The 27114-nt window shown below is 43.9% G+C and overlaps 1 protein-coding gene across 3 annotated transcripts in view; it reads left to right on the forward strand.

Moving 5' to 3' along the window:
* NCAN (neurocan) overlaps positions 1-27114 on the forward strand; it is a 244521-nt gene that overhangs the window by 174855 nt on the left and 42552 nt on the right. For 2 of the 3 annotated variants that reach the window (XM_033955984.1, XM_033955987.1), the window contains exons 9-10: positions 976-1092; positions 22204-22317. In XM_033955984.1, the coding sequence (XP_033811875.1) occupies positions 976-1092; positions 22204-22317 (231 nt within the window). The remainder of the gene's footprint in view (positions 1-975; positions 1093-22203; positions 22318-27114) is intronic. The other variant, XM_033955985.1, reaches the window with a different exon arrangement.

The following is a 27114-nucleotide window of genomic DNA, read 5'->3' on the forward strand; positions in this document are numbered from 1 at the left end:
TGGGATACTCACGTGGGATCTTTAGGGGAGTGAACTCTGGGGGGCGGATACTTGAAATGGGCAGACTTGGTGGGCTATAGCCCTTTTCTGCCGCCATTTTCTATGTTTCTGCTGCAGAGCAGCCCTCCCTATCCATGCTTGCACTTTAGGCATGATTTCTGCCACTGAGACTAGGATTTTATAAAGACAAGTAGGTGTCTCAGTGGTGTAGTCACGGGTGGGCAAGGGCCCATGCACTTTGGGTTCAGGCCCTCCCAGGAACAGTGCACATTGTCAGCATTGCTGGCAGGGATACCCAAGCTCTACCAGCTGAGGGAATCCTCTATGGAGTCCCCGGGCCATCTGAGCAGCAAGGAAGTCGGCAGCATACTTCCAGCCGCCAGCGCTGGTACCCCTACACATACTCAGTTCATATGTATGAACAGAGTACGTGTGGAGATGCTGGCAGTGGTGACTGGAAGCGTGCCGCCAACTTCCTTGTTTCTGAGATGGTCCGGGGGCTCCATAAAGGATGCCTTCAGCTGTTGGGGCTCAGGGATCCTCTCCAACCAAGCTATTTCTAAAGCAGGTGGAGGGCATCGGCAGAGAAGAAATGCATAGGTCCCTCCAGGCCAACCTAGAAACTAACTTCAAATTACGCCTCTGAGATGTCTGTTTCTCATAATACTTGAAAACAGGCCTTAGTCAAATTCCAGGGTTCTAGCTCAACTCTATTAAAAAAAAAAAAAAAAGCAATGCAAAGTCAGAAAATTCACTAAACCCAAGTACTATTCTATATGCTCTTGAAATCATTTGCGTTTCTACACTTTTTGTCTTTCTTTAATCCACTTTATCCTTCTGTCTGTTTCCAAGTATTGTGGGCTGCAGTCTTTCAGCAGAGTAGGGGGGTGGGAGTAGAAAGAAGCTCCCCACCCACACTGCCTGCTTTTTCCAGTGCTGTCACAGTAACCCAACCTCCTTCTTGTCTTTCCACAGCAGAGTCCGACCCCTGTGAGAACAACCCCTGCCTCCATGGAGGAACTTGCCAGATGAATGACTCCTTATACAGTTGCAGCTGTGAGCCAGGCTTCACGGGAGAGAACTGTGAAATCGGTAAGAAACGGCCTGCCTAGGGTCTTGTGGCCCCGCTCCCTCCCAGTCCTCCCACACACAAACCTCCCTTCCTCTCCTTCCCTGAGCTTGGGTCAGTGATGTCACATGCGTGCATGTGATGTCATCATGTCACATCCGCCCATGCTAGGAGGCCCTTCTGATGCGGCTCGGAGCTCTGGCAGAGCCGAGGCCTTCTAAAACCTGGACAAAATGCCAGGTTTTCAAAATCCATCCAGACACCTGGACAGTCATCTAAAAAGAGGACATGTCCAGGTAAATCTGGACATAGGGTAGCCTGCCTGCTATCTCCATTAGGTGCGGTATGTCCATGATGCCCATTAACAAATGTAATGGAGCACTTACATATAATGTAAAATTATACATATAATCTGTAGTATAGCTGCATGTTTGATACTATCATAAACTATGGTATCAAACACGCAGCTATACTACAGAACTTTTGAGCAATATTTAATCTCTACCGGCAACATAACAAGCTTTATCACCACCCCTGAAGAAGCCTGTTGGAGCGAAACGGATGGGGCCTCCGTCGGGTTATCAAGATAAGTGCTTGACACCATATAGCCATATGCAATATTATTGAGATTTTCAACATATAGCTGCTGGTTATTTAATGCTCAATTGAAAAAGAGAGATATTGATATTTAATCACAATATTAATTTATATGTATAACACACATTGAATTATGGAAAATTAAATCCACATAAAAATCAAAAAATTATATGGGGGTTTTTGACCAGTGATGAAACCCAACCCCAATTAGTTATGATATTTTTGATTGTAGTCCAGGGGCTTTTTGAGGTCTTTTCTCCTCTGTTTTAATTTTACATTATATGTAATACTAAGTGCTCCATTACATTTGTTAATCTAAGGATTTTTCATACTTTGGACACTCAATACCGTTTCCACCCATTGCCACAAGCAAAGCTATGTTCAGTCTATGTTGCTCTAACTGAATCCTCTGGGCACACTGGAGACCTTTCTAATTTCTGCAAAATTGCCCTACAGCTATATCATGTCGGCCTGAGTTGTAGCCTAGTGGTTAAAGCAGTGCGCTGAAAACCATAGAAGATAGATTCAAATAGCACTGAAAATCTTTGTCATGTTGGGAAAGTTACTTAGAACCCTTTTACTGCATTAGGCATAAATGGCATACCATACCGCATTCCCTTGTTATCTCATTGGTTCTTTCAAGATTAGATTACTGTAACATTGTTTTCTCAGGTTTACCTCACTATCAGATTAGACCAGGGTATCACAAACTGTGTGCCATGGCATAGTAGTGTGCTCCAGCAAGATTCCAGGGGTGTCGCGAGACGCACATCCTGTAGATGAGTCAGCTGGAGCCGGTGCTTCTCCTTCTCTCCACACCTCCCCACCGGCATAGTCATTTCAGGGTTAACAAGCTCAGGGCCCCGTCTGGGAGGCCTCCGCGCATGCGTGATGATATCACACGCGCACGTGTTGTCACTATGTTGATGTCTGCGCATGCGCAGAGACCCTCCAGCCACGGCCCCAAGTTTAGAGTGCCATGGCTTGAAAAAGTTTGCAAAACACTGGATTAGATACTTACAATTCCTTTAAAGTACTGCAGCTAGATTTCTCCTAAACATAAATAAATATGATCATATTTCACCACTTTAATCAAAACTCCACTGGCTTCCTGTGCAATACCATTTTCAACATAAGACACTTACTTTGACATATCATGCCCTGTATGAAAGGTTACCTTCTTATCTTGCCAACCTCATTTCTCCTATGATACCAATTTATTCATCATGATTGGTATATGATCAGTGTTTAGTTATTCCTCCTCCTTCATAGGCCCATACAGAAACACTTATCATTCATCTTTTTTCTTTCTTTCTACTTGATTGTGGAACATCTTACTTGTATCTCTTCATATGGAAATTTCTTTTAAAAAGTTTAAATCCATGTTGAAAACTCACTTTTCTGTTTGGCTTTTGATGTTCATCCTGGGTGTGGTGTGGGGTTTCTGTGGGGCCATGAGGCTTTTTAGAATTTGATAAGGGAACTATCTGAGCTCCTTTGAGTCCATTGGCAGTTGATAGTTTTATTTTTCACGTCTTCTTGAATTAGAGCAGAACTGTTTATTTGTTGGGAAGTTTTCCCATTTTTCCATACTTCACATAATTTGGATGGGGCTCTTGCATGTTGGTTACTAACTACATGTGGCAGTAGAGCTCCCAGTGAAGTAGGAGGGTCACAGAGGGAGTCTGGAGTAGAGAGCTGAACGGGAACAGGGACGACGGGAATCCCGCGGGACCCATGGAGATCCCGCGGGTTTCCCCTTCGGGTTGCAGGGATCCTGTGGGGACGCCCCCTCAGGTCGTGGGGATCCCATGGGGACCCCCCACCCTCATGGTCTCGGGGATCCTGCGGGGTTGGATGAAACTTCAGCCACAAGGCTCATCTTTTTTTCCTACCTGCCCTGCAGCAGCACACATAGCTGACAGGAAGTCTTCCCCGGTGTCAGCGCTGACGTCAGAGGGAGGGCTTTGCGTCAATTATGTGCCAGCATGTAGGGCAACGAGCCCTGCACGCTTCACGTGACTGATGCAAAGCTTTCCATCTGACATCAGCACTGACCACGGGGGAAGACTTCCGGTAGGCTATGTGCTGCAGGGCAGGCAGGAAATAGAAGACGAGCCTCGCAACTCGAGCTACCTCTCAGAGAAAGTTGTTGAAAAGTAATTTGCTGGACACGAACGTGGGAGGCAAATGCAGGACAGAAGGGAGCCAAACATTGGAGGCAAACGCGGGACACAAAAGGGGGGAGGGAGTGCGTTTTTGGACACAAGGCATGAACTTGGGAGAGAGGATGGAGGAAGGGAGGGAAAGAGATATTGAGGTGGGGGAGGGAATGGAAAGGGAGAATACTGTCTGGGGGTGTCAGTGAGAGGGAAAGAGAGATGGTCGTGTACACGGGGAATGGAAGAAAGGAGAATTTTTGGTCATAGGGAGGGAGTGAGGTACAGATGAGAAGAAAGAGAAAGATGAGAGGGAGAAATATTGTGGTGGCAAGGGAACAGTGGGACAGATTGAAATAGATGCAAGAGGGAGGAATGTTGGACATAGTGGTGAAGGGAATGGAGGGAGAGATGTGTCATGGTGCTGGAGAGGGGTGATAGAAGGAGAAATGTTGGGCATGGGGCTGGTGGACAGGGGCGAAAGATGCTGCATATGGTCCTGGGGATGAGAGAGGGATAAATGCTGGACCATGGTAGGAGGAACCAATGAACAGCAACAGAAGAATTTACAGAAGATGGGAAAGCGGAAAATAGAAACTGGGACCAACTTTATGGAAAAATAAGTCTCCAGACAACAAAGGTAAAAAACGGAATTTATTGACTAAAATATGTTAGCTTTGAGAAATGTATATAGCAGATGTCTTTGTATTGTGTGCAAAATAAAAGGAAATGCATTTCTGGTTTTATTTCTACAGTGTTGAAGTACTTGCTGACCCTTGCTGTGGCTGGTGGGGAATGGGGATCCCCAAGCACCGCCAGCAGAGAACCTCCTCTAGAGATGGCCAGAACTCCCCTCCACCAAGCACAGCAGTCGCTGGCAGCATCCATGAGCCACTGAGGTGTCAGCATCTGTGACTCAGAGATGCTACTGCTGCCTAAAAGGGACCCCTGGCCAACTGCAAAGGAAGTCCTCAGCTGACAGCTTGGGGGTTCTCATCAGCTGAGTATTTATATTTTATATTTACATTACAGGCTCTGGTAGAAACCCGTTTGCAAAGTATGTATTCTTCCCAATTAATATTTCCAAATTAATAAAGTGTCTTTGCTTATTTGTAAATGGTTCTCTACCAGAGCCTTTAATTCAGTAGCATAATTAAATTAAATAACGTTTATAGGGACGGGTAGGGACGGAGGTGATTCCTCGCGGGGACGGGTGGGGATGGAGGGATTCCTCGCGGGGACGGGTGGGGATGGGTGGGATTTTGGCAGGGACAGGTGGAATTTCTGTCCCTGCGCAACTCTCTAGTCTGGAGTGGATTCCTTCTGCATATGTCTCGTTGCCATGGGGAGATAGGTGTGTCATTCTGGACAAGCAGGCTATCTCCTGGAAAAGCTGATTATCAAGGTAAGAACTAGAATCTCGTGCCCTGGATCAGTAGCATGGAATGTTGTTACTCCTTGGGTTTTGGCCAGGTACTAGGGACCTGGATTGGCCACCATGAGAACGGGCTACTGGGCTTGATGGACCATTGGTCTGACCCAGTAAGGCTATTCTTATATTCTTATGAGTGTCCAGGAAGGGACCGTCTGGGGGTGTCTGGGAGAGGGGGTTGCCACCAGCTGGTGGGTCAGTGTGGGGGCTGTGCAACATTTTTGATTCTGACCGAAATCAAAACAATGCTGAATATGGAATTGGGGCTGGTTTTGGCACCAAAACCGAAACCAAACCCAAAATTTGGTCAGCCTGTAGTGTATTGTATGCCCACAAGTGATGCATAAATATGAGTTCCAGTTAGATTGAGTGAAGTGGTGTGGTTGCAATGTCAGTCCATATTTAAAGGTAATAAATAGAGAAAAAACGAAGAGGAAAAAAAAGATGATACCTTTGCTATTGGACTAGCTTAATACATTTTTTATTAACTTTCAAATGTTATACTCCCTTCTTCAGATCAGAAATGAAGAAATGATGACACTTCAGAATAAATGTGTGATACATAAAAGCATTCCAATGACAGTCTCATGGGGAAAGGTACCTCCCATATATATTCTTTTTTAAATTATTATTAATTTAAACACGGAGCCTTTATTAAACAGACCAAGGGAGGACAAATACAACTTCCATGTTACCATATATCAAACAGATACAAAGATAGTCTTCATAGAGTAAAAGACTCCAAATATTTTTAAGAATTTTACAACTGTTACCTCACACACCCCCCCAAAAGAGATTGCATACTCATATATATTCTGATATGTCATCATTTGCTCATTTCTGATCTGAAGAAGGAGGTATAGCCTTCAAAAGCTAATTAAATATGTATTAAGTTAAAATGTCATCACCGATTTCCTATGTATAGGACTTATTATCAGTCTTATTGGATATAATTGTATTTCTGTTATGGTTTGGAAAATGAATAAATATACTGTATAGTTAAAAATGTATTAAGTTAGTCCAATGAAAAAGGTATCATCTTATTTTCTTTCCTTTTTCTTTATGTTAGATTCCTTTGCACATCCAGGGGGGGTGGGGGGGTGGGGGGGTGTATTATTTATTTAGAGGTATAAATTTCATAATATTCTATAATATTGATGAGTATAATATAATATCATTACTGTTATAGGTTAAGAAGGGATTTAAAATTTTTATTGTAATATTTCTGATGTTAATAGTGTATTTTCATATAGTTGTTTTGTTTTGGGGGTTTTTTCGATTTTTCAAATGTATACATTGTCAAGTTCAAAATATCAATAAAGAAATTTAAAAAAAAAAAAAAACCTCTAACACCGGCACCCACACATCTCATCACTATTCATGAGTGAAAGAAATCCATGTCACACATAACCTTTGACATTGATGGAGGCATCTATCATATAGTCAGCTCCTCCTCAACCCCCCTCCTCCCCCCATCACTAAGAGGGTAACAACCCCTTTAGGCAGTTTAGAACCTGCCATTCATATAAGTTATTACCTGCAGATATCATTATCTAAGAACTATATTAAGACATTAATAATGATAATTGAGTTGATATTCAAAGCCAATTATGCATTTGCTGGTAGCAAGTGACAGTATAATCCATAATATTTCAGAAGTTATACAGCTAGTGTTGGAAAGTTTAATCATTAAATGGTGCGATATAATGGGGGCTGATATTCAGACCGCAGGAGTTAGCTGGCCTATAAACTTAGAAAGTTAAGTCAATATTCAGTGCTGGCCAGCTAGGTTTACTGTGGCCAAAGATAGAACAGCTATTTACGTGGTCCAATTTGACCTCTTAACTTAGCAGGCTAGCGCTTTAAGTTTCGCAGATAGCCGGCTAAGTCAAGCGACATAGACAGCTAGCCACTAGCTGCTAAGTGCAAAAATTCAACAGTTTTCATGTGTAGGGCTAAAAGACTGACGGGTGCCCGGAGGGATTTCCAAAACCCAGCAGTTTGTCTGGGTTTTGGACGCCCCTGAACTTTGGACTGCATCTGGCATAAGAACATATGCGCTGCTGGGTCAGACCAGTGGTCCATCGTGCCCTGCAGTCAGCTTACGCGGCATCCCTTAGATCAAAGGCCAGTGCCCTATTTGAGTCTAGCCTTACTTGTGTATGTTCTGTTCCAGTAGGAACTTATCCTACCTTGTCTTGAATCCCTGAAGGGTGTTTTCCCCTATAACAGCCTCCAGAAGAGCGTTCCAGTTTTCCACCACTCTCTGGGTGAAGAAGAACTTCCTTACGTTTGTACAGAATCTATCCCCTTTTAACTTTAGAGAGTGCCCTCTCATTCTCTCCACCTTGAAGAGGATGAACAATCTCTCTTTCTTTATTAAGTCTATTCCCTTCAATATCTTGAATGTCTCTTTTCAAGGGAGAAGAGGCACAGAGTTTGTAATCTCTCACTGTACGGCAACTCCTCTAGCCCATTAACCATTTTAGTCCCTCTTCTCTGGACCTTTTCAAGTAGTACTGTGACCTTCTTCATGTACGGCGACCAATGCTGGATGCAGTATTCCAGGTGGGGGTGTACTATGGCCCGGTACAGCGGCATGATAACCTTCTCTGATTTGTTTGTGATCCCCTTCTTAATCATTCCTAGCATTCTGTTGCACGGACGGCTTCATTGATTTGTCAACCAGTACTCCCAAGTCTCTTTCCTGGGGGGTCTCTCCGAGTACTGCACCGGACATCTTGTATTCGTGTATAAGATTTTTGTTAACGACATGCATCACCTTATACTTATCCACGTTAAACCTCATTTGCCATGTCGCAGCCCATTTCTCGAGCGTGTTTATGTCATGTTGCAGGTCTTCGCAATCCTTCTGTGTCTTCACTACTCTGAATAACTTCGTATCGTCTGCAAATTTAATTACCTCGCTTGTCGTACCAACTTCCAGGTTGTTTATAAATATGTTGAAGAACACGGGTCCAAGTACCGAACCCTGCGGCACTCCACTCGTGACGCTTTTCCAGTCCGAGTATTGTCCTTGTACCCCCACTCTCTGTTTCCTATCAACCAACCAGTTTTTAATCCACGTCAGCACATGTGCAGAGGCCCTCCAGACCTCGGGGAAGGAGACAGGTGGTTCAGCTGGGGGTGGCACTGGGGTAACAGGGAGGAGCTGGAGGCAGAACGGGGCAGGGCATGCAGGCAGAACAGGTGGGGCCAAGTATCCTCTTTTTTTAAAGAGGAAATCTGGCAACCCTAAACTAGTGCTTAGCCAGCTCAATGCTATTTAACTGGCCAGAAGTTAAATAGTGCTGAATATCGGATGGAATCTGTATAATTGTGGGCTGTCAGCCCTAAAAATGATCTAGAAAGATACAGTGATAGCCAGACGGCATTTAACAGCTAGGTGCCGTTGAGCGGAATTGTAAATCATCCAGTAGACGCCATCTATAAAATCACACCTAGCGCACCTAAATGGACTTAGGTGCTGGTAGGTGCTGAATCCTTAGGCGCACTGCCATTTAAGCAAGGGTTTTTATGTCCTAAATGAGAGCGCCTATGTCAAACCACGCCCAAAATCTGTCCCTAACCATGCCTACTTTCTGATAGGCCCCTCGTTTTAAATATTTTTTAATGGTGCTTTCAATTAACAATGCTGATTAAGCCAATGAAGAAAATTAAGTTAGGTGCCTAGATCGGCTAAGCCAGTGGTTCCCAAACCTGTTCTGGAGGCTCCCCAGACCAGTCGGGTTTTCAAGATAGCCCTAATGAATATGCATGGAGCAAATCTGCATTCCTGGCATCTCCATTATATGCAAATCTCTGTCATGCATATTCATTAGGGCTATCTTGAAAACCCGACTGGCCTGGGGGTCCTCCAGGACAGGTTTGGGAACCACTGGGCTAAGCGAACCAATCTAGGCACCTAACTTCAGGCGCCATTTATAAAATCTGGGCCTTAATTTAAGTCTGCTGAACAGACAGTGCCAGGGCAGTCACTGGTCACCCTTCTACGCATTGCTCAGGGCGGTTTGCTCTTGGTATAGCGTTTTCCAGATATTTATGTTTCAAGACCTAAACTAGGAACCAGTTTCTTATTTATTTATTTAAAGTTTTGTACACCACTTAAACCTAAAAGGTTCACATAATAAGTACACAATCTGAGTCACAATACAAAAATAAATAGCATTCACCTAGATAATCTTCAAAGAAAAATATAATACAAAAGATTTCATTACAAAGCTTCTGTAAATAAAGTTGTTTTTAACACGCTCTTGAATTTCTTAATGTCAGAAAGTACTCTAAGCGATCCTGTCAAACTATTCAAAAGAAGTACTCCTACCACAGAATCATCAACGTCCTTATTTTTGCATATTGAACAACTAAGAGCAACACTAACTAGCCTTAGTGTCCTCTCAGACCTTAAAGATCTGCACGGTTGGTACACTTTCAGCACCTGAGTCAAATACCAAGACTAAGAATGTTATAATGCGCCTATATCGCTCCGTGGTGCGATCTCATCTGGAGTATTGCATTCAATTCTGGTCTCATCTCAAGAAAGATATAGCGGCACTAGAAAAGGTTCAAAGAAGAGCGACCAAGATGATAAAGGGGATGGAACTTTTCTCATATGAGATTAGGGTTCTTCAGCTTGGAAAAGAAACAGCTGAGGGAAGAGATGATCGAAGTCTACATAATCCTGAGTGGTGTAGAATGGGTACAATGGATCGATTTTTTTTTTTCTTTTCTTTTTTTACTGCATCAAGATTTACAAAGACTAGGAGACACTTGATGAAGTTACAGGGAAATACTTTTAAAACCAATAGGAGGAAATTTTTTTGTACTCAGAAAATAGTTAAGCTCTGGAACGTGTTGATAGAGGATGTGGTAAGAGCGGATAGCGTAGCTGGTTTTAAGAGAGGTTTGGACAATTTCTTATAGGAAAAGTCCATAGTCTGTTATTAAGAAAGACATGGGGGAAGCCACTGCTTGCCCTTGATTGGTAGCATGGAATGTTGCTACTCCTTGGGTTTTGTTTAGGTACTAGTGATCTGGATTGGCCACCATGAGAACGGGCTACTTGGTCTGACTCAGTAAGGCTATTCATATGTTCTTATGTATCGCATAGCGTAAAACTTTAAAGATCAAGGCCAAAACTTTATACATAATCCGGTATTTGACTGGAAGCCAGTGGAGCTTTTTCAATAATGGCATCACATGATCAAATCTGCATGATAAGTCCTGCAGCTACATTTTGAACAGTTTATAGTGCTTTACGTTTTCCAGACATTTATGTTTCAAGACCTAAAGGAACCAGTTTAGTCTGTTGAATTTGCTGGCAACCACATTTGCCTTTTTGTCTTTGAACCTTCATACCTTAGGACCCCTGAGGAAGACTGTTTAATTGAAACATGGACCGTGATGGGTCTATACTTTTAAAAGTATATGTGGATTCAGCATCTTTTTATTGTCTCAATAAATGCCTGCATTACAAGCATCATTTCCACAATTCCTTTTTTTGATTTTAGCTGCTCCATATTCACTGTGGACCTGTTGGGTTTTCCTTGTTTTCACCCTTCTATATATATATACAGATAGTAACATCAAATACTCAAGTTAAACCTCGGCACTGGCACTATGCCAGCTCACTGCATCCCAATTCTGCTTATCAGGTTTTTTAGCCCCACTTGATGTACACAAGATCCAATACAATGTGATTGCACTGATTTGTCAGCAGGTATTCCTTGTTTGAAGAACCTGAATTTGTTTTATAAATGCTGAAGTATGATTGGGAATTTGAACCCTTGTTCTCAGTCCATTGTTTTAACCTCAAGGCCACATCCTCCCCTCAGTTACAGTAAGATTTTACTCTTCAGTTGTCATAACTTTACATTTGAATTTCATTTCATTACCTGGAAAAATGGAAGGAAAGCGTTTTGGACCAGCCTGTAATTCTGACCGGAGTAATTTGGGTTTAAATGCCTCTGTTGTTGGGGTTGCTGAGGGAGAGAGGAGGATGTTGATGGCTTGTGGCAGACAAGCTCCTCTATAATTAGAGAAGATAGTGTTTCAGAGAAGATGCCCATCCAGTCCTGTGGCTAGTAAAGGTCTCACAGATATCCAGGCAAGCCATTTGGGGGTTCAGGGGGGGCCTTCAGCTAATTAGACAGGAAAGGTGTTTATTTAAAAAGGTAAAAATATGATGACATCTGTATCCCAGCAGAACATGAAAAGGGACAGAGATCCAAAACTGAGAGATAAAAAATCAAACATTGCAAAGACTTTCAAAACAAACCAAGAAACACTTGCCCAATTGAAATTCTTTTTTGTTTCTTTAATAGTGACACTAAAACAAGAAAATGTTAAAAAAATATTGAATCAAAAAAAATTCAGAAACAAATAGGGCAAAAACAGTATGAAACAAAATGAAATTAAAGACTATTTTTGGCTACACACCCCTACCAAAAACCTTTTTCTATTACCAGAAAGGCAGACATGGGGATCTCCATGAGAGAGAGAATAACTCATTTTCTGACGTGATAGCAGAACCCATAACCAGGCTCTGGCCAGTTAAAACTGGAAGGCTGAAGCACCTGGTAGCCAGTGATCTGGGGAGGCAAAGAGTTTTAGGGTCAGTGACAATAGCTTGTTAGAATGCAGGGCCTAAAGGCCAGACCAGTGCTAATCTGTTTTTTGTAAAGCAACAGGAAATCAATTCTGGATGAGCTTCTAAATATTGTAGAAGGAGCTGCAATTGTTAATGTGAGACTTTCTGAATGTTTTTTGTGCGGTTTGCATCCATCTGGCAGAATTATAATATGTATTTTCCAAGGAACTCTTCCAGATTTCATGAGTCATTCTTCAAAGTCATTTATCTGAGCTGTAGGGAAACAGTGAGTGCTTTAAAATTACATCACCAACCAAGAGCAGCAATGTGCATTTCGATTTAGCTCACACCTTTCTCACTAGTTCAAAGCGAGTTGCACTCAGGTGCAGTAGATATTTTTCATGTCCTTAGAAGACTTACAGGCTGGGACACTGGGTTCGTACTGGTTCAGAGGGGAGAGTATTCATAACACCATGCTGGGACACTGGGTCAGTACTGGTTCAGAGGGGAGAGTATCCCCTAGCACCATGCTGAGACACTGGGTCAGTATTTCCTCCTGCACTGTCATTCCCAGTACTCCCATTCAGGTACTTGCCTGACCTAGCATGTCTTCTGAGATCTGGTGGGCCAGAGCCTGTCAATGCCTTGTGCTACAAATTTTAGACCGAATCATTGAAACATAGAAAAATGAAGGCATATAAAGACCATATGGTCTATCTAGTCTGCCTATCCATGTTATCTACCATCCCTTCCTCTCCCTTAGAGATCCAATGTACTTATCCCACCACCTCAACAGCGAAGCCATTTCACACATTCACTACGCTTTCTGTGAAAAAGTATTTTCTGAGGTCACTTCTTAGTATATCCCTTTTCACCTTCATCTTATACCCCTCATTCTAGAACTTCCTTTCAACTGAAAGAGACTTCCCTCATGTGCCTCTATCCAGCCTTTCCTCCAAAGTATACATATTGAGGTCTTTAAGTCTGTTCTCATATGCTTTTTGACGAAGACCATCGACCATTTTAATAGCCTTCCTCTGGCCTGACTTCATCCTGTTTATATCTTTTTGAAGGTGTAGTCTCCAGAATCCTTGTCAGAGATACAGTAATACCTTGGAATCCGAACTTAATCCGTTCCAGAACCCTGTTCGAGTTCCAAGACAATTTTTCCCATTCAAAATAATAGAAACTGGATTAATCCATTCCTGAGCCCCATGAACTCTAATTTTAACAGGGTAGAGTGTGCTTAGATGTTACAGTTGTCTTTGTTATCTATGAAAAAGTGGTAAAAGTTCTCAACCGAATATGGAAAACTGTTTAAAACTAAAAACTGCCCCATTTTGGCATTATTGTAAGTGGAAAAACTGTGATAATTGTCTTTAAAGGTCACTGTCTTTACAACTCAATTGTTTTACTTAATAAATCAAGACTTATGTACTCCTAAAACCTATTAATTTGAGTAATGTAACAGTTGCTCATCTCCTTCTTACCTCTTTTTGTCCCAGGAAGTTTTTCTGCTCCTTTTTGGGTCTTCTATTACGACGTATGGGTGGCCCGAGTGTTGGGGAAACGTACGAACAACGTGCAGGGCATTTGGATTCCAAAGCAGCGTTCAGATTCCGGGGCAAAATTTGCTCAAAATTTTTGATCAGAGTAGTGGGGCATTCGGATTCCAAGGTACCACTGTACTGAAGAACTGCACAGTGATGTGTCTGACACCCTGAGTGAGGCATTCTGTGAAGATCTGTTATTTCCACTTGCAGATCTGCTTGTAAGAAGAGTGCTCATCTTCGCATCGATTGAACAGAATGAGAAGGCTCCAGACACGGACAGCAGAGGGCTTTCTATGCTTTGTAATTACATCTTCCTCCTCCCCCAGGGGCGGATAGAGAAATTCAGTGGTGAATTACTGTGCTATAATGACCTTACTACAAAACATAAAAATGCCTCAGTGTTAGAAATGAGAAAAAAAAAAAAAAAAAAGACAGTGTCCCAAAGGACAAAACTCGCCAATCTTATCTTGTTTTCAGAAAGGCAGCAAGTCAGACAATGTATTGAGAATTCCTGCAACAGGTGTGGTGTAGATAAGTAGTGATGTTACTGAAGTGTTCATGTTCCTGGAGACCAAATAAATCTTTTGTCATGAGTCCAACTTCATTTTGTGCCATTTATCCCCAGTGAAACCATGCCATTTATTCACTGACCTGATAAAGAGAACATCACTCTGGCAACCTAGTTACATTGTAGATGATAGCAGATAATGACTGAAGTAACTCAGTTGATCTGCCCGATAAGGTTCAGGTCAGCATAAAGCTGAAGCCCTATTGACCAACATGAGGCAAACGCTCAGCAGAAAAGTCTCCCTAACCCGCTTTCTGCCTCCGTATTCAATTGCAGCCAAGAATCACCAGCTTCTCTCAAAGGAGGGTTGTGTGGGAGCTGTGTCAACAGGAGGTGGTATTAGCATTCCAAAAGGCAGAGATGTACCTTTACTCCTGATAAGAATCTTGAACTTCACACTGGGCCATAGGCCAGTCTGCTGTTAAACACATCTCTTCCCTTATGCTTCACATGAACAAGCAGTTGAATGACTTTCAGCAAATTCTGAACGCTTTGTGTAATCTCCCTGTGGAATGAGAGTGCAGAGTGTCTGGGTGAGATTCCCCAGCAGATTATTGATTCTGGTTAGGCTAGAGCAGTTTTCTTCGCTTATTTTTGAGCAGAGGTCACTTTGGATCCAAATGAGCTGAAGGAGAGCCGCCAAATATTTTCCCACATGGGAATGCAACACTGCTGACCAGCATGTGTCAGTGGCATCCATCCTCACTAGCCTACATCTCTCTCAAAAGCACACTATACCAAGCCTTACACCAGAACTCTCTACCAGACCTTTCCCACCCCAAACCTATGTACCACCAGTCTCTCTACCACAAATTCATTGTCTGACTCATTCTCAATTCCCAAATTGTAATAAAACCAAAAGTATATATTGATACATTTTTTATTAGAGAGAAAAAAGTATTTAACGCGGTACCAGAATAAAAATCTTCATATAACAACATTCAATGCAACTGACAAAAAAGAACTACAAAATAATCAATACTTGCAAACATTTCAGCTCCAGTTAATAAACTGCAAAGCACATCATCAACAATCAAAATGTCAAAAGCTTTTGTCTGTCTTTAAGTACTCATAAGTTTACATCTCTCTCTCCACTACCCCCCCCCCAAGCAAGCGTCTCTCTCCCAATCCCTATCTCTCTCCCCTATCCCTTCCCTGATCAAGCATCCCTCTCTCTCGCCTATCCCCCTCCCCTGATCAAGCATCCCTCTATCTCTCTCCCTCTCGTCTGATCAAACATCTTTCTCTTTCCCCCTCCCCAGAGCAAGCATCTCTCTCTCCATTTATATCCCCCTCACCAGAGCAAGCAACCCTCTCTATCCCATCCCCTGATCAAGCATCCCTCTTTCTTCCCTATCCCCCTTCCCCAAGCATATCTTTCTCTCTCTCTACTATCCCACTTCCCCAGAGCAAGCATCTCTCTCTCCCCTATATCTCCCTTCCCTGATCAAGCATCTAATCTAATCTTAGATTTATATACCCAAGTTATCCCTAAAAAAATAGGGTTTGACTCGGTTTACAACAATTTATCTAAAAGGGATAAACATTACAGTCCTTAAAAATTATTGTTTAAAAAACATTGAAATAACATGGTTTTTAAGATTTTTCAGAAGACCTGAAGTGAAATACAAGATCCTATTTGAGAGGGTAGATCATTCCACAATGCAGTTAATAAAAACAAAAAGAATGAACCATTTTACTGACTGACCTTTAACAAAGGGAAAGGAGAATGGTTCCACAACCCAAAAATCTTAAAAAATTTAAGTATAAAGGAATCAGAGTCCATGTATAATTTTAAATACTATATAAGCACATTTGAAGTGCACTCTAAAACGAAACGGAATCCAATGTAGGATCTTTAGCAAATGTGTCACATGATCAAATTTTGATTTCCCAAAATCATCCTTGCAGCTGTATTTTGAATTACCTTAACTGCAACCTTTTCTCATTTCCTTTACTTAAACCAACATAGATGGAATTGCAATAGTCTGGTTGGGATAAAATGATTGATTGGACCAGAACTACAAAGTGGTGTTAGTAAAATAGAGGACGAACACTTTTCAATTTATATAAGCTCAAAAAGATGATTTACCTGATGATTGAACAAAAGAAAGGAATCTAAAAAGATTCCCCAGTACTCCCTCTCTTTCCTGTATTCCCCTCCCCTGATAAAACATCCCTTTCTCTCTCTTTCCTCCATCTCCAAGCATATATCTCTCTGTGTCCACTATTCCCTTTCCCAGAACACTTCTCTCCCCTGTATCCCCCTCCCCTGATCAAGCATCCCTCCCTCTCCCCTATCCCCCTCCCCCAATTACGCATCCCTCTCTCTCTCCCTATCCCCCTTCCCCAAACATATCTCATTCTTTCCACTATCCCCCGTCCCCTGAGCAAGCATCTGAGCCAGCATTTCACTCTCGTGCTTCTTCCCCCTTCCCCTTCTCCTCACACGGGTGTGACAGTTTCTTCTACCTCCCCCAGGGTGCTGTAAACATGCATTCTTCCTTGATGATTAATGCAGCCCACAGCAGGCAGCCCTGAAGCCTTCCTTTCACTAGTCCTGCCTGCGCGACAATACGATGTTGCTGTCAGAAGAGGTGAGAGAAAGACTCTCCGGGCTATCTAATGTCTGCCTGCCTTAATCTTGGATGAAGAGTCGCAAATTTATAGGACCCAGGGAGGAAGGTAGGAGAAATCCCCAGACTCACGGAGAGTGGGAGCAAAGACAAAGAAATCCCCAGAATGATGGAGACGCTAAAGAGGTCCCCGTAGGCTGCCATTGTCCTATGGCCTTCAATTGAAGACCACTGGACTACAGCATGCCAGGAAGGGGGTGGAGTCAGTGGTGTAGTAATAGGAGCTGCCTGCCCTGGGCGCCCTCTTGGTGGCCCTTCTCCGTCCCCTACACCATGCTCCCGCCCTTCCTTCCCCACCCTCATACCTCTTTAAAATCTTCACCAGTGCAAGCAACTACTGCAGCCTGTTACTTGCACAGACCTGGCTTCCTTTGAAATCACTTCCGGGTCATGGCCCCAGGAAGTGATGTCAGAAGAAAAGCCAGCACATGCAGTAGGCAGAGAAACCGCTCATACTAGAGAAGATTTAGGAATGGTGCGAGAGTGGCATGGGGGCATGGAAGGAGCCGGGGTTGGAGAAGATGGCGCAGGGGGGCAGAGAGGGCATGGGAAGGTGCCTTCCATCCTCGCTATGCCACTGCATGGATTGGCAAACCCAGTACAGATTGAAATAATGGAAGTTGTACAGGATGATTATGATTTTAAGGTACAGAAAGTGAGCGATAGTAGATGTCACTGGGGGAAAGAGAGTTGGGAAAATAAAAGTATTTGTATCACTAAGCACATGGTTTTTGGTTGCCCACATATTTCCTGCCAATGACCCATGGAGAGAAGGGGATATCTCATTGGACAATCCCCAATGAAGGCCCTTGCAAAAGAGGAGAAAGCAGAGGTCACCTCTGTTAAAGCAACAGAGGCAAGAGAAGAAGTGAACTTGGGAGCTGAACAAGTAAAGACCCTTCCAGCAGACCAGGGAAAGATTGCCTGCCCTGTGTCCAGGAAATATGTGAAACCACAACTTCTGGAGTGAGGATGAACAGAGAGGTCCAAGTCTCAGTGCAAGTCCAGTAGCTGGGAGAGAGCCCAGCAGGTTCCCAATTTTGGTTTGCTTGTACAACCTTTGGTTGAGCTGCCTGATGGGACGGGTTAGAGAAGAGACTGAGCTGCTGTAAATAGATTTTTAAAGAAGCTTTCAAGTCCAGTCAGCATCCAGTCAGACACAGTAAACCAATTCCAACAGTAAAGAAATATTACTTTTTTTATTCAAAGACACTGTTTGCATCTTTTATTCTTTTTTTTTTTTTTGCAGAAGTTAATGATAAACATTCCACTTTAAAGCAATCCTGGAATTTATTTTTGTGGCTGTGTTTTGTTTTTTTTTTTGTGACCACCAGCCAATCGGGTTTTAAGAATAGCCCTAATGAATATACATGGAGCAGATTTGCCTGCCTGTCACCTCCATTATATGCAAATCTCTCTCTTGCATATTCATTAGGGCTATCCCAAAAATCCGACTGGCTTGTGGTTCTTCAGTTAAATCGTTTATTGGGGGCTATCTGTTTTTCATATTCAGTAATACTTAGTTGGTTACTGCTGCTGAATAACAACATAGACTGCTAAATTCAAAACCAGCTATTATGTGGGCAATCCGGGAGTGGAGTCGGCACTAGAGAGTTGCACGGGGACATAAATCTCACCCATCCCCGCCCGTCCCCACCAGGATCCTCTCCGTCCCCACCCGGCCCCTCAAGGAATTACCTCCATCCCCGCCCGTCCCCATAAAAAGCAGCAATTACTTCTGACAGGATCATCAATTCCACAGTTTCTTTTGTGTTTACACTGCTGTTTTCCTTGTGGAATCTCTTTGGAGGAACCCTTTTTTTGTTTTCTGTTCAGGTAATTAACTTATAAAACCCCTCTTATACTAAGGCTGACGTGTCCATTATATTATATGGACGAACCCTGCTTCCAAAGCCTTCCATCCCCATGGAAGTCCCATTGGCTAGAGGGGGGTCCCCATGGGTGTCCCGTGGGCCAGAGTGGGGTCCCCATGTGAGTCCCGTGGGTTAGGGGGGATTCCTGCGATCCCCGTTCCCGTGCAGACCTCTAGTCGGCACTTGTGAAGTCAAGTGCTGCTATTGAGCATTTAACTTCCTAAGTTGGGATGTCTTTATGGAATTGTTTGTCTGGTCAACTAAGATTATGTGTGGAGTATTCCATTTTTAAAAAACTGCGTAAGACCATGCTATTCGTTGATGTTTATTTCTAATTACGGATTGATAATTACTCCTTGAAAGCTGTTTTGTTTCTCCTTAACTACAGCAGATGAGTATTTGATGATCGGATCACTAAGGGCATTTCCTTGTGTCGATAGCTTTATGTGTGATGCTTTTGTATTGTTATGTTTTAGTGTATATGTGCCTTTATGTATGTGAATTTGTAAACTGCTGAGATTTTTGGCGGTATTGAAATTTTTTAAATAAATAAGTTAAGTGGCCATATTGGACCGCATAAAACACAGTCCTATCTTTATGCAGTTTTGCTTAGGGGTTAAGTGCTGAATATTGCACTTAACTGCTTAAGAGACAGTCGGCCACACAAACCTGGATATTCAGTGCCAGTGCCCAGACATGGCCAGGCATTAAATATCTGGGAATAATCAAGTTTCAAGTTTAATAAATATTTCATGAATCGCCTATCTTGAATGCTAAGCGATTTACAATATAAAATGGTAATGCAAGATTAAAAATTACAAAGACAGAGACAAAGACGGACAAACAGAAATGAGAGGGAAAAGGGTTGAACTACAATAAAATCAAGAAAAAGAACGAAAAAGGGGAATAACAAAGGGGGGTGGATTTCTTCATGGATGCCGTTTCTTTGAAGGCAAAAGATGGGCTAATGTCAGTGCTCAGAAGCATCTTTGAACAAAAAACATTTCAAAGCCCACTTGAATTTATCCATGCCAGTGAGGGCTAAAAAAAAAATGCTCACCATTGCTATCTGAATCTCTAACCCTTTGTGGCTGCGTGAAAGGCTTCACACCCTTGAGATCCTCAGCTGTAATTTCTGCACTAACATGGTTGTGTTTCCAGACACACACACACATGGATTCAGCACAGAGGGCACTAGATGCTCTCGAGGAAACTTTCCTGAGAGGTTATCAAATGCCAAACATCCAGCGTTTTGGCTATTGTCTGTTTGGTACTGGCCAAACCTCTATGAGTGTTGCCTTCTGTCATAGAGCTCAGCTCTCTACCTCAGGCACTTTGAACTCAAAACAGACGGCACAAAAGAGAAGGCAAGAGATCCCACCAAGTGTGGACTGTGGATGCGATGGGAGGGAGACAGGAGAGGAATTACCAGAAGCATTTCAGTGGACATGTGTTAGAAAATATATATCAAGCAAAAGTATTGATTATTATTTGAGCAGGTTGAGCTGCCATTGAAAAGCTGCCAGCTGGAATGTGAGTCACTTCTCCTCCCACCTGCCTTCCTGTCATTTGGCAACACCTTTTATTCAGGTTTTGAGCTCTTTGGGGTTCTTAAAGGTGTGCAGCCTGACAATTGTCATTTGATTGTGGGCATTTTTTTTTTTTTTTTTTGCATTTTACTTAACACACACGTTAACACAAAATAAAACCATTTAAAAGGAAGTCTATCATTAAGCACCTAAATGCATATGCTGAAAGTGCGCCTAGTTTAGAAAACATTAGTGCTTACCTGTGTAATTGGCACCAGAAGTTATCAAGTACGCAAGCGCTAGATGTATTTCCATAAACCAGCGGTCTTCACAAATTTTTAAGTCAGGACCACTTTGGACCCAAAGGAGCTAAAGAAGAGCCACCAAATATCTTCCCATGCAAGGCTGTGACACTGCTGACCAGTGGGTGTCAATGACATCTGCCCCCTAGCCCACCTTCAAACTTTTTATTGAAAGTATCCTCAAGAATGTAGGCATTTTAAAATGCATTCTTTTCATCTATTGAGCTTTTTCTTCTATGAGCCTGAATAGAGAGCCAGAGTAGCAGATAAAAAGCCAGAATGATGATGAAGGCCGCCACAGAGGCCTTCAGGGACCGCCATTGGCCCCCAGACCGTGCATTGAAGAACACTGCTATAAACAGTCCCCCTGATATTCAGTGCTATTTAATCAGCCAGGAAGGTTAAATAGTGTTTAGCCAGTTAAGTAATATTCAGCAGGAGATAGCTGGCTATCTCTGCTGAATATTTGCAGTTAGCAGCTAACTGGCTTTGTCATACAACAGCCAGCTAGCTCTGAATATTCAGAGCTGTCTGGCTAAGTTTAGCAGACAAATCAGACCAAGTAAATAGCAGTCCTATCTTTATCTGCTATTAACATAACAAGCCAGTGCTAAATATTTGTTTAGCCAGTTAGAACCAGCCAAAAAACCTCAGATATTCAATGTCAGTTGTCAGAAACAGATCTGCCAGTTTTTTGACAGGTCTGCCTGTTTTTTTATTCATTTTTTTTCCATGGCACAGATATTTTGTGTGTGTTACACACGTAAAATATCTGCCCCATTAAAAAAAATGAATAAAAGGCAGGCAGAAACTTGTCACAAAAACGCCACCCCCCCCCCCCCACATGACCCACAAATGGCAGGAGGGATGCCTGATCCTTCCTGCCATCAGTGCCATCCTCCCCCGCCTGCCTGCGGCCGGCTAAACACCCCCGCCGCCAGCCCACCAAACACCCAACCCGCACTTTAAAATATGATAGGAGGAATGCCCACTCCCTCCTACCATCAGCCCCTCTCCTCTCCCCCCCAAACAAACGGCAGGAGGGATGCCACTCCCTCCTGCCAGCAACGTCCCCTCCCATCCCCCCTCCCTCTCCCTGTACCTTTAAAAATTGGAAGGAAGTAGGGGGAGTGCTCAGTCCCTCCTGCTCCTCCAACCTCCTATGCTGCAATGTGGACCTTAGGCCCCGCCCCAGTGCATCTTGCAATGCACGGGGAGGGGCCTGAGGCCCTTATTGGCTCAGGAACCTCGGGCTCCTCCCTTGGGAGGGGCCTGAGGGGCCTGAGCCAATCAGGGACTTCCTTAGGGAGGAATCTAAGGAAGTCCCTGATTGGCCATTGTTTTGACCAATCAGGGACTTCCTTAGACTCCTCCCTAAGGAAGTCCCTGATTGGCTCAGACTCCTCCCACTACTGGATTTTCAACTAAAAAGTAAGGGGTTGTGCGGGGAGATGTTGGGGTGTCTTGGGCCAATGTAAGGAGGTCCTTCAGGCAAGAGGGAGTGGACATCCCTCCTGCTGATTTGGAAAAAAAGGAATGGAGGGTGTCGGGGATCCTGGGCCAGTGGGAGGTTCCTTCAGGCAGGAGGGAGTGGGCAGTGGCGTATTAAGCGGACCACCCCAGCCACCATCTTGGTGGGGGAACTGGCACCTCTCCACCACCCCCCATGCCACGCTCGCGCCAACAGGAGGTGGTATTAGTATTCCAAAAGGCAGAGATGTACCTTTACTCCTGATAAGAATCTTGAACAACTTCACATTGGGCCATAGGCCAGTCTGCTATTAAACATGCTGTTGAACATGCAGCAGAAGACTCAGTAGAAGCAGTTGTGCTACTGAAAGAGTGTTTTATGTACACATTTTTTCCCCCTTTTCCAGATCTTGATGATTGCTTGCCTAACCCTTGCCAGAATGGAGGCACCTGTATTGACGAGATAAACGCATTTGTCTGCCTGTGTTTGCCCAGCTATGGAGGGAGCATGTGTGAAAAAGGTCAGTTCAATTCTGGGAGGAAGAAGAGTTTTATTTGTGCAGAAGATATACTGCAAAAGGAAGGGGCCAAAACTTGCTTTGAAGCTTCTTTCATGGGTTAGAGGAGCTAATTTATTTACAGCAAAGATAGGACCGAACTGTTATTTTGTACACATAGAGATGCACCATGTGTTCTTGCCCAGAGCAGTCAATCCCTAATCCCAGCTCCTACCTTCTTCCATCCCTTTCAATCTGACCCTCAATCTTCTTTCCCCCCTCAGTAAGAGGTGGTGGTCCGCCCCGGGCACCGTCGATGGGGGCGCCAGCGCCCGTTCTCCTCTCTGCCTCCCCACTACTGTGCACACACATCTCTTCCCTTCTCGTGTTCCTCTTTAACATACCCGGCATGAGCAGCAACCCCAACTTGCTGCTCGCGCCAGTGGCTCCTCTTCCTCTGACTTTACTTCCTGGACCCTCACCTAGCAAGTGACATCAGAGGAAGAGCCGACGCTGGTACGAGCAGCAGTTTAGGTTGCTGCTCGTGCCAGGAATGTCAAAGAGGTACGGGGGAAGGGAAGGGGCACACACAAATGGCAGCAGGGGGCGGAGAAAGAGCGGATGGGGGTGCGAGCAGAGAAGAGGGTGGGGAGGGGCACCACTACTCCAGACTCCTCTCACCCTCGCTACACCACTGTTCCCCCTCTTCTACTTCCCCTTCCCCCCCAAAAAAAACACTACCCCTTCCTGTCAGTTAGTTTTCTGCCCCCAAGGGACTTTGTGCCCTGAGGAACTGCTCATCCCCCCCCTCTTCCCCAGTTATGGGCCTGGCACAGCTCCCCCTGTGGAATATTTTCTCTCCTTAGCATCGCCATATGAGGGCTCCATACTTGAGAGTCATTGTACATATGCAGAGCTAAACAAAGAGATTCTGTGTGGAATAATGAGTCTTTGTTTTAGGATTCCAGAAAATCTAATCTAATCTGGGGGGATTTATGAGACACGCTATGCCTATATAGGTTCAAGGCAATTTACAGTACAATTTAAAGAGATAGAGTTTAGAATAGTACAAGGATGCTACAGGAGATACTATTAGAAAACAGTTTGAGAAACGGTACAATACAAGAAGAGAGAAACTAGTACTGTTTAAAGAGTAGCACTATGAGGTAGAGAATGACAAATTTGTCCCCATCCCCGCAGGAACTCAATTTCCCTGTTCCTGTGAGTTTTGTCGCTGTCCCTGTCCCTGCCCCATTCTGTAAGATCTGCCTTAACTGCACAAGCCTTGAACACTTAGGATTTTAAAGTGTTTGAGGCTTGTGCAGATGAGGACAGAGCATGCAGGAATGAGGCAGGGACAGGAAAAGAACTCGTGGGGACAGAACAGGAAAATGAGTTTCCTTGGGGACGGGAAAAAATTTGTCCCCGTGTCATTCTCTACTATGAGGTAGAACATGGAGATAACTTATAATCCAAAGTCATGTGGATGATTCTGTGTAGTGTCATGGAGGTTGCAAGGTATTTTGTAGGCTCAAGGGTCAGTTTTCTGTGGTGGATATGGTGTTGAAGAGATATCAAAATTAATTTGTTGCTTTTTTTTTTTTTCGAAGCATAATGCAGAATGAAGGTTTAGGAAGTTTCAGGACTGGAGCAGATGGGGGTGATACAATGCAGGTTGGAGGTGCATTGTAGAGCTGTGGAGACTTGTTAGTAATTGAACAGGCAGGAATGAAGTGTTTTGGCAGAATTGTGGAGGAGTCAGTCTCGGTACTGGAATAGCAGAGAGTGATGCCGAGCAGGAATGAGGTTCTTTATAGAGCTGTGTGTGAGGGTCTCAATATTGGAATAGCAGGGGGTTGCTGCAGGGCAGGAGTGAGGGGCACTAGCAAAGAGCTGCATATGTTTAGGGTGTCTCAATACTGAAATAGCAGAGGTCCTGCAGGGCAGGAGTGAGGTACTTTGTAGAGGTGCATGTGGGCCCCAGCAAAGGTTTGCAGCAAGCCTGCTGCTTCTTGTAAGGAGATCAATTACTGCTGGAGATTTGAAGGATGATGAAAACACCATTTGTAATGGGAAAGGCTGGGCGTTACCAGGGAAGGCTAACTAAAGCAGAGACCACCAACCCTCTCCCACACCCCAGGCCTAGAATCAGAACTTTACTACTGAATCTCAATTAATCACAGACTGGCCTGGGAGGAAGAAGATGGAAGAGCAATGAAAAGGTATATTTATTGATCTATTTATTCCTATGCTGCCTGGTTTTCTATTTCAAGAGTCTTGATTTCAAAGGTATATACTTTTTTTTACAGGGATAGTTTTAAAATCCTGTAGGCCTGCAAACTAATTTTCAAAGGGAAACATCCTGTGGAGTTCCTTGAGAAAAAAGTCAGGACCAGCAAACAGATGAAGCTACTTTGTGCAGTGCTGAAGTACACTTGGAAATTACAGAATGAAATGCATAGTCTGTACCTCCTTTACCATACCCCTTTTTGGTATACAAGGGGGTGCTGAAAAGTTCTCAGCCCAACCAAGAAGAGAATGACGTGGATATGGTTCAATCAATGATCTGAAACAATATCAAAATATAGAACTTTGTTTCTGCAAATTAGCACCTAACAAAATAAGGTAACATTCTTATCAGCTACTTTGGCAAAATAATGGTCAGAATTTAGGAAGTTGGTTGGGCTGAGAACTCTTCAGCACTCCCTTGTAATGAAGAGTGAGCATACTGGGAGGGAAGGCCCAATTGTCAGTGTGAGACGGACGTGTGAGCACAGTTACTCTTTTCTGTAACAGGTGTTATCTGAGGACAGCGAGCAGTTATTCTTACTTATGGGCGACGTCTCTGACGGAGCCCCAGCATGGCCGTTCAAAAAGTGTGATACAGCTTTAAGAGCCTCGGGCGAGCCTCCAACGCCCGTGCATCGGCTCCCCATATCTCCACCCGGCATGAGAGATCCCTAGTTCAGTTACAAGCTAAAGAGCCAAAAAGGGAAAGCTGGAAGGTTGTGAGAATAACTGCCTGTTTGTCCTCTGATAACACCTGTTACAGGAAAGTAACTGTGCTTTATCCCAGGACAAGCAGGCAGAGTTATTCTCACAAATGGGACTCTCTAGATGCCAGGATCATGCCTCTAAGAATAGAGTATTTCTATTACTATGAGCCTAGTGAGACCAAGCAGGTTGGAGGGATATTGGCTTCCAGGAGGAAGATAAATTTAGCAAAACAGCTTGGCTGAATTGGCTGTCTTGCCTGAAATGTGTCTCCAGGCAGTAGGAGGAGGTGAAAGTGTGAATGGAGGACCAGGTGGCTGGTCCTCCATGGGAACAGAGTGGAGATGAGCCACTGCTGTGCTGTGAAACGGCTTCCAAGTGGCAGTCCAGCACCAGCATAGCAGAAGGAGATATAATCTGTGAGCCATGTAGAGATGGTCCTTTTGGTGATAGGAGCTTTGGATTGAAGGACAGGAACAGCTGAGTGGAAGTCCTGTGAGGCTTAATGCAAGCCATGTAATAAGCAAGGCACATTTGCAGTCCAAGGTGTGGAGCGCTTCATCAGTGCAGCTTGGGGTAGAAGATAGAGGACACGATGGACTGGTTGATATGAAAACCTGAGACTACCTTTGGAAGGAATTTAGAGTGGGTGTGAAGGATGACCTTGTCATGGTAGAACACTGTATAGGGAGGATGTGAAACGAATGAGTGGAGTTCATTGACTTGTTCACACAGAAGATGGCTACATGGTTGTCCATATGGATGAGTACAACCTGATTCAAAAGGTGGTCATAGAAAGTATAAAGGGCTTGTGAATCACTCCCTGCTCAAGGAAGTTGATGTGGAGGGTCCTCTCAGAAAGGCTCCATAAACCTTGGGTGTGGAGATTGTGGAGGTGGTCTCCCCAGCCGAGTGTGGAGGCATTAGTTGTCAAGACCTTCTGGTGTGTCAATAGTTGAAACAAGAGGCCTCTTGAGCGGTTGGTAGGGGACAACCACCATTGAAGCAAGGTTCAGAGGGCTGAGGTCTCTCTGAGCTGTTGTGAGATCCATCCAGTCGCTGGAGACCATTGGGTGGAAAGTACCCATTGAGGCTCCCTGAGGTGCAGGTGGGATAATGGTACTACATACACTATGGAGGCCAGGTGGCCATGAATCCACAACATCTGACATGCTGTGATGTGGTGGCAAGAAGAGGTCTCCTGGCAAAGACAGATTTGGGTACAGAGTCTCTATTGGAGCAGGAACACCTGAGTTAGAGTCGTGTCTAGGTGGGCTCCAATGAATCCCAGGACTTGAGTGGGTTCCAAATGAGATTTCTGGTAGTTGATCTTGAAACTAATGAGCTCCAACAGACAAACTTGCTTGCATTGCATGGCGAGTTTGATGAGACTTGATTTGATCAGCCAGTCACCAAGGTAGGGGAAGCATGAAATATGTCAGTGTGAAAGATCACAGCTACCACCACCAGGCATTTGATGAACACCCTTGGGGCCGAAGGAAGCAAGGTCAAATGGGAGCACCATGTACTAGAGAAGATGAGAGCCCAGATGGAAGTGGAGATACTTCTTGTGGAAAGGAAGAATAGGAATATGAGGGTAGGCATTTTTGAAGTCTAGAGAGCAAAGCCAGTCATTCTGTTCCAACAGTGGTAGCAGGGTCCCCAAGGATACCATGCGAAACCACTCTGTGACCAAGTTTTTGTTGAGGGCTCAGAGGTACAAGATGGGATGGATGCCCTTAATCTTTATGGGAATGAGAAAATACTTGGAGTATAATCCTCTGCCTCTTTCCCACACAGAGACTTTCTCTATAGTACTGAGCTGGA

Source organism: Geotrypetes seraphini, chromosome 8 (assembly GCF_902459505.1).
Source record: "Geotrypetes seraphini chromosome 8, aGeoSer1.1, whole genome shotgun sequence".
Taxonomy (NCBI): domain Eukaryota; kingdom Metazoa; phylum Chordata; class Amphibia; order Gymnophiona; family Dermophiidae; genus Geotrypetes; species Geotrypetes seraphini.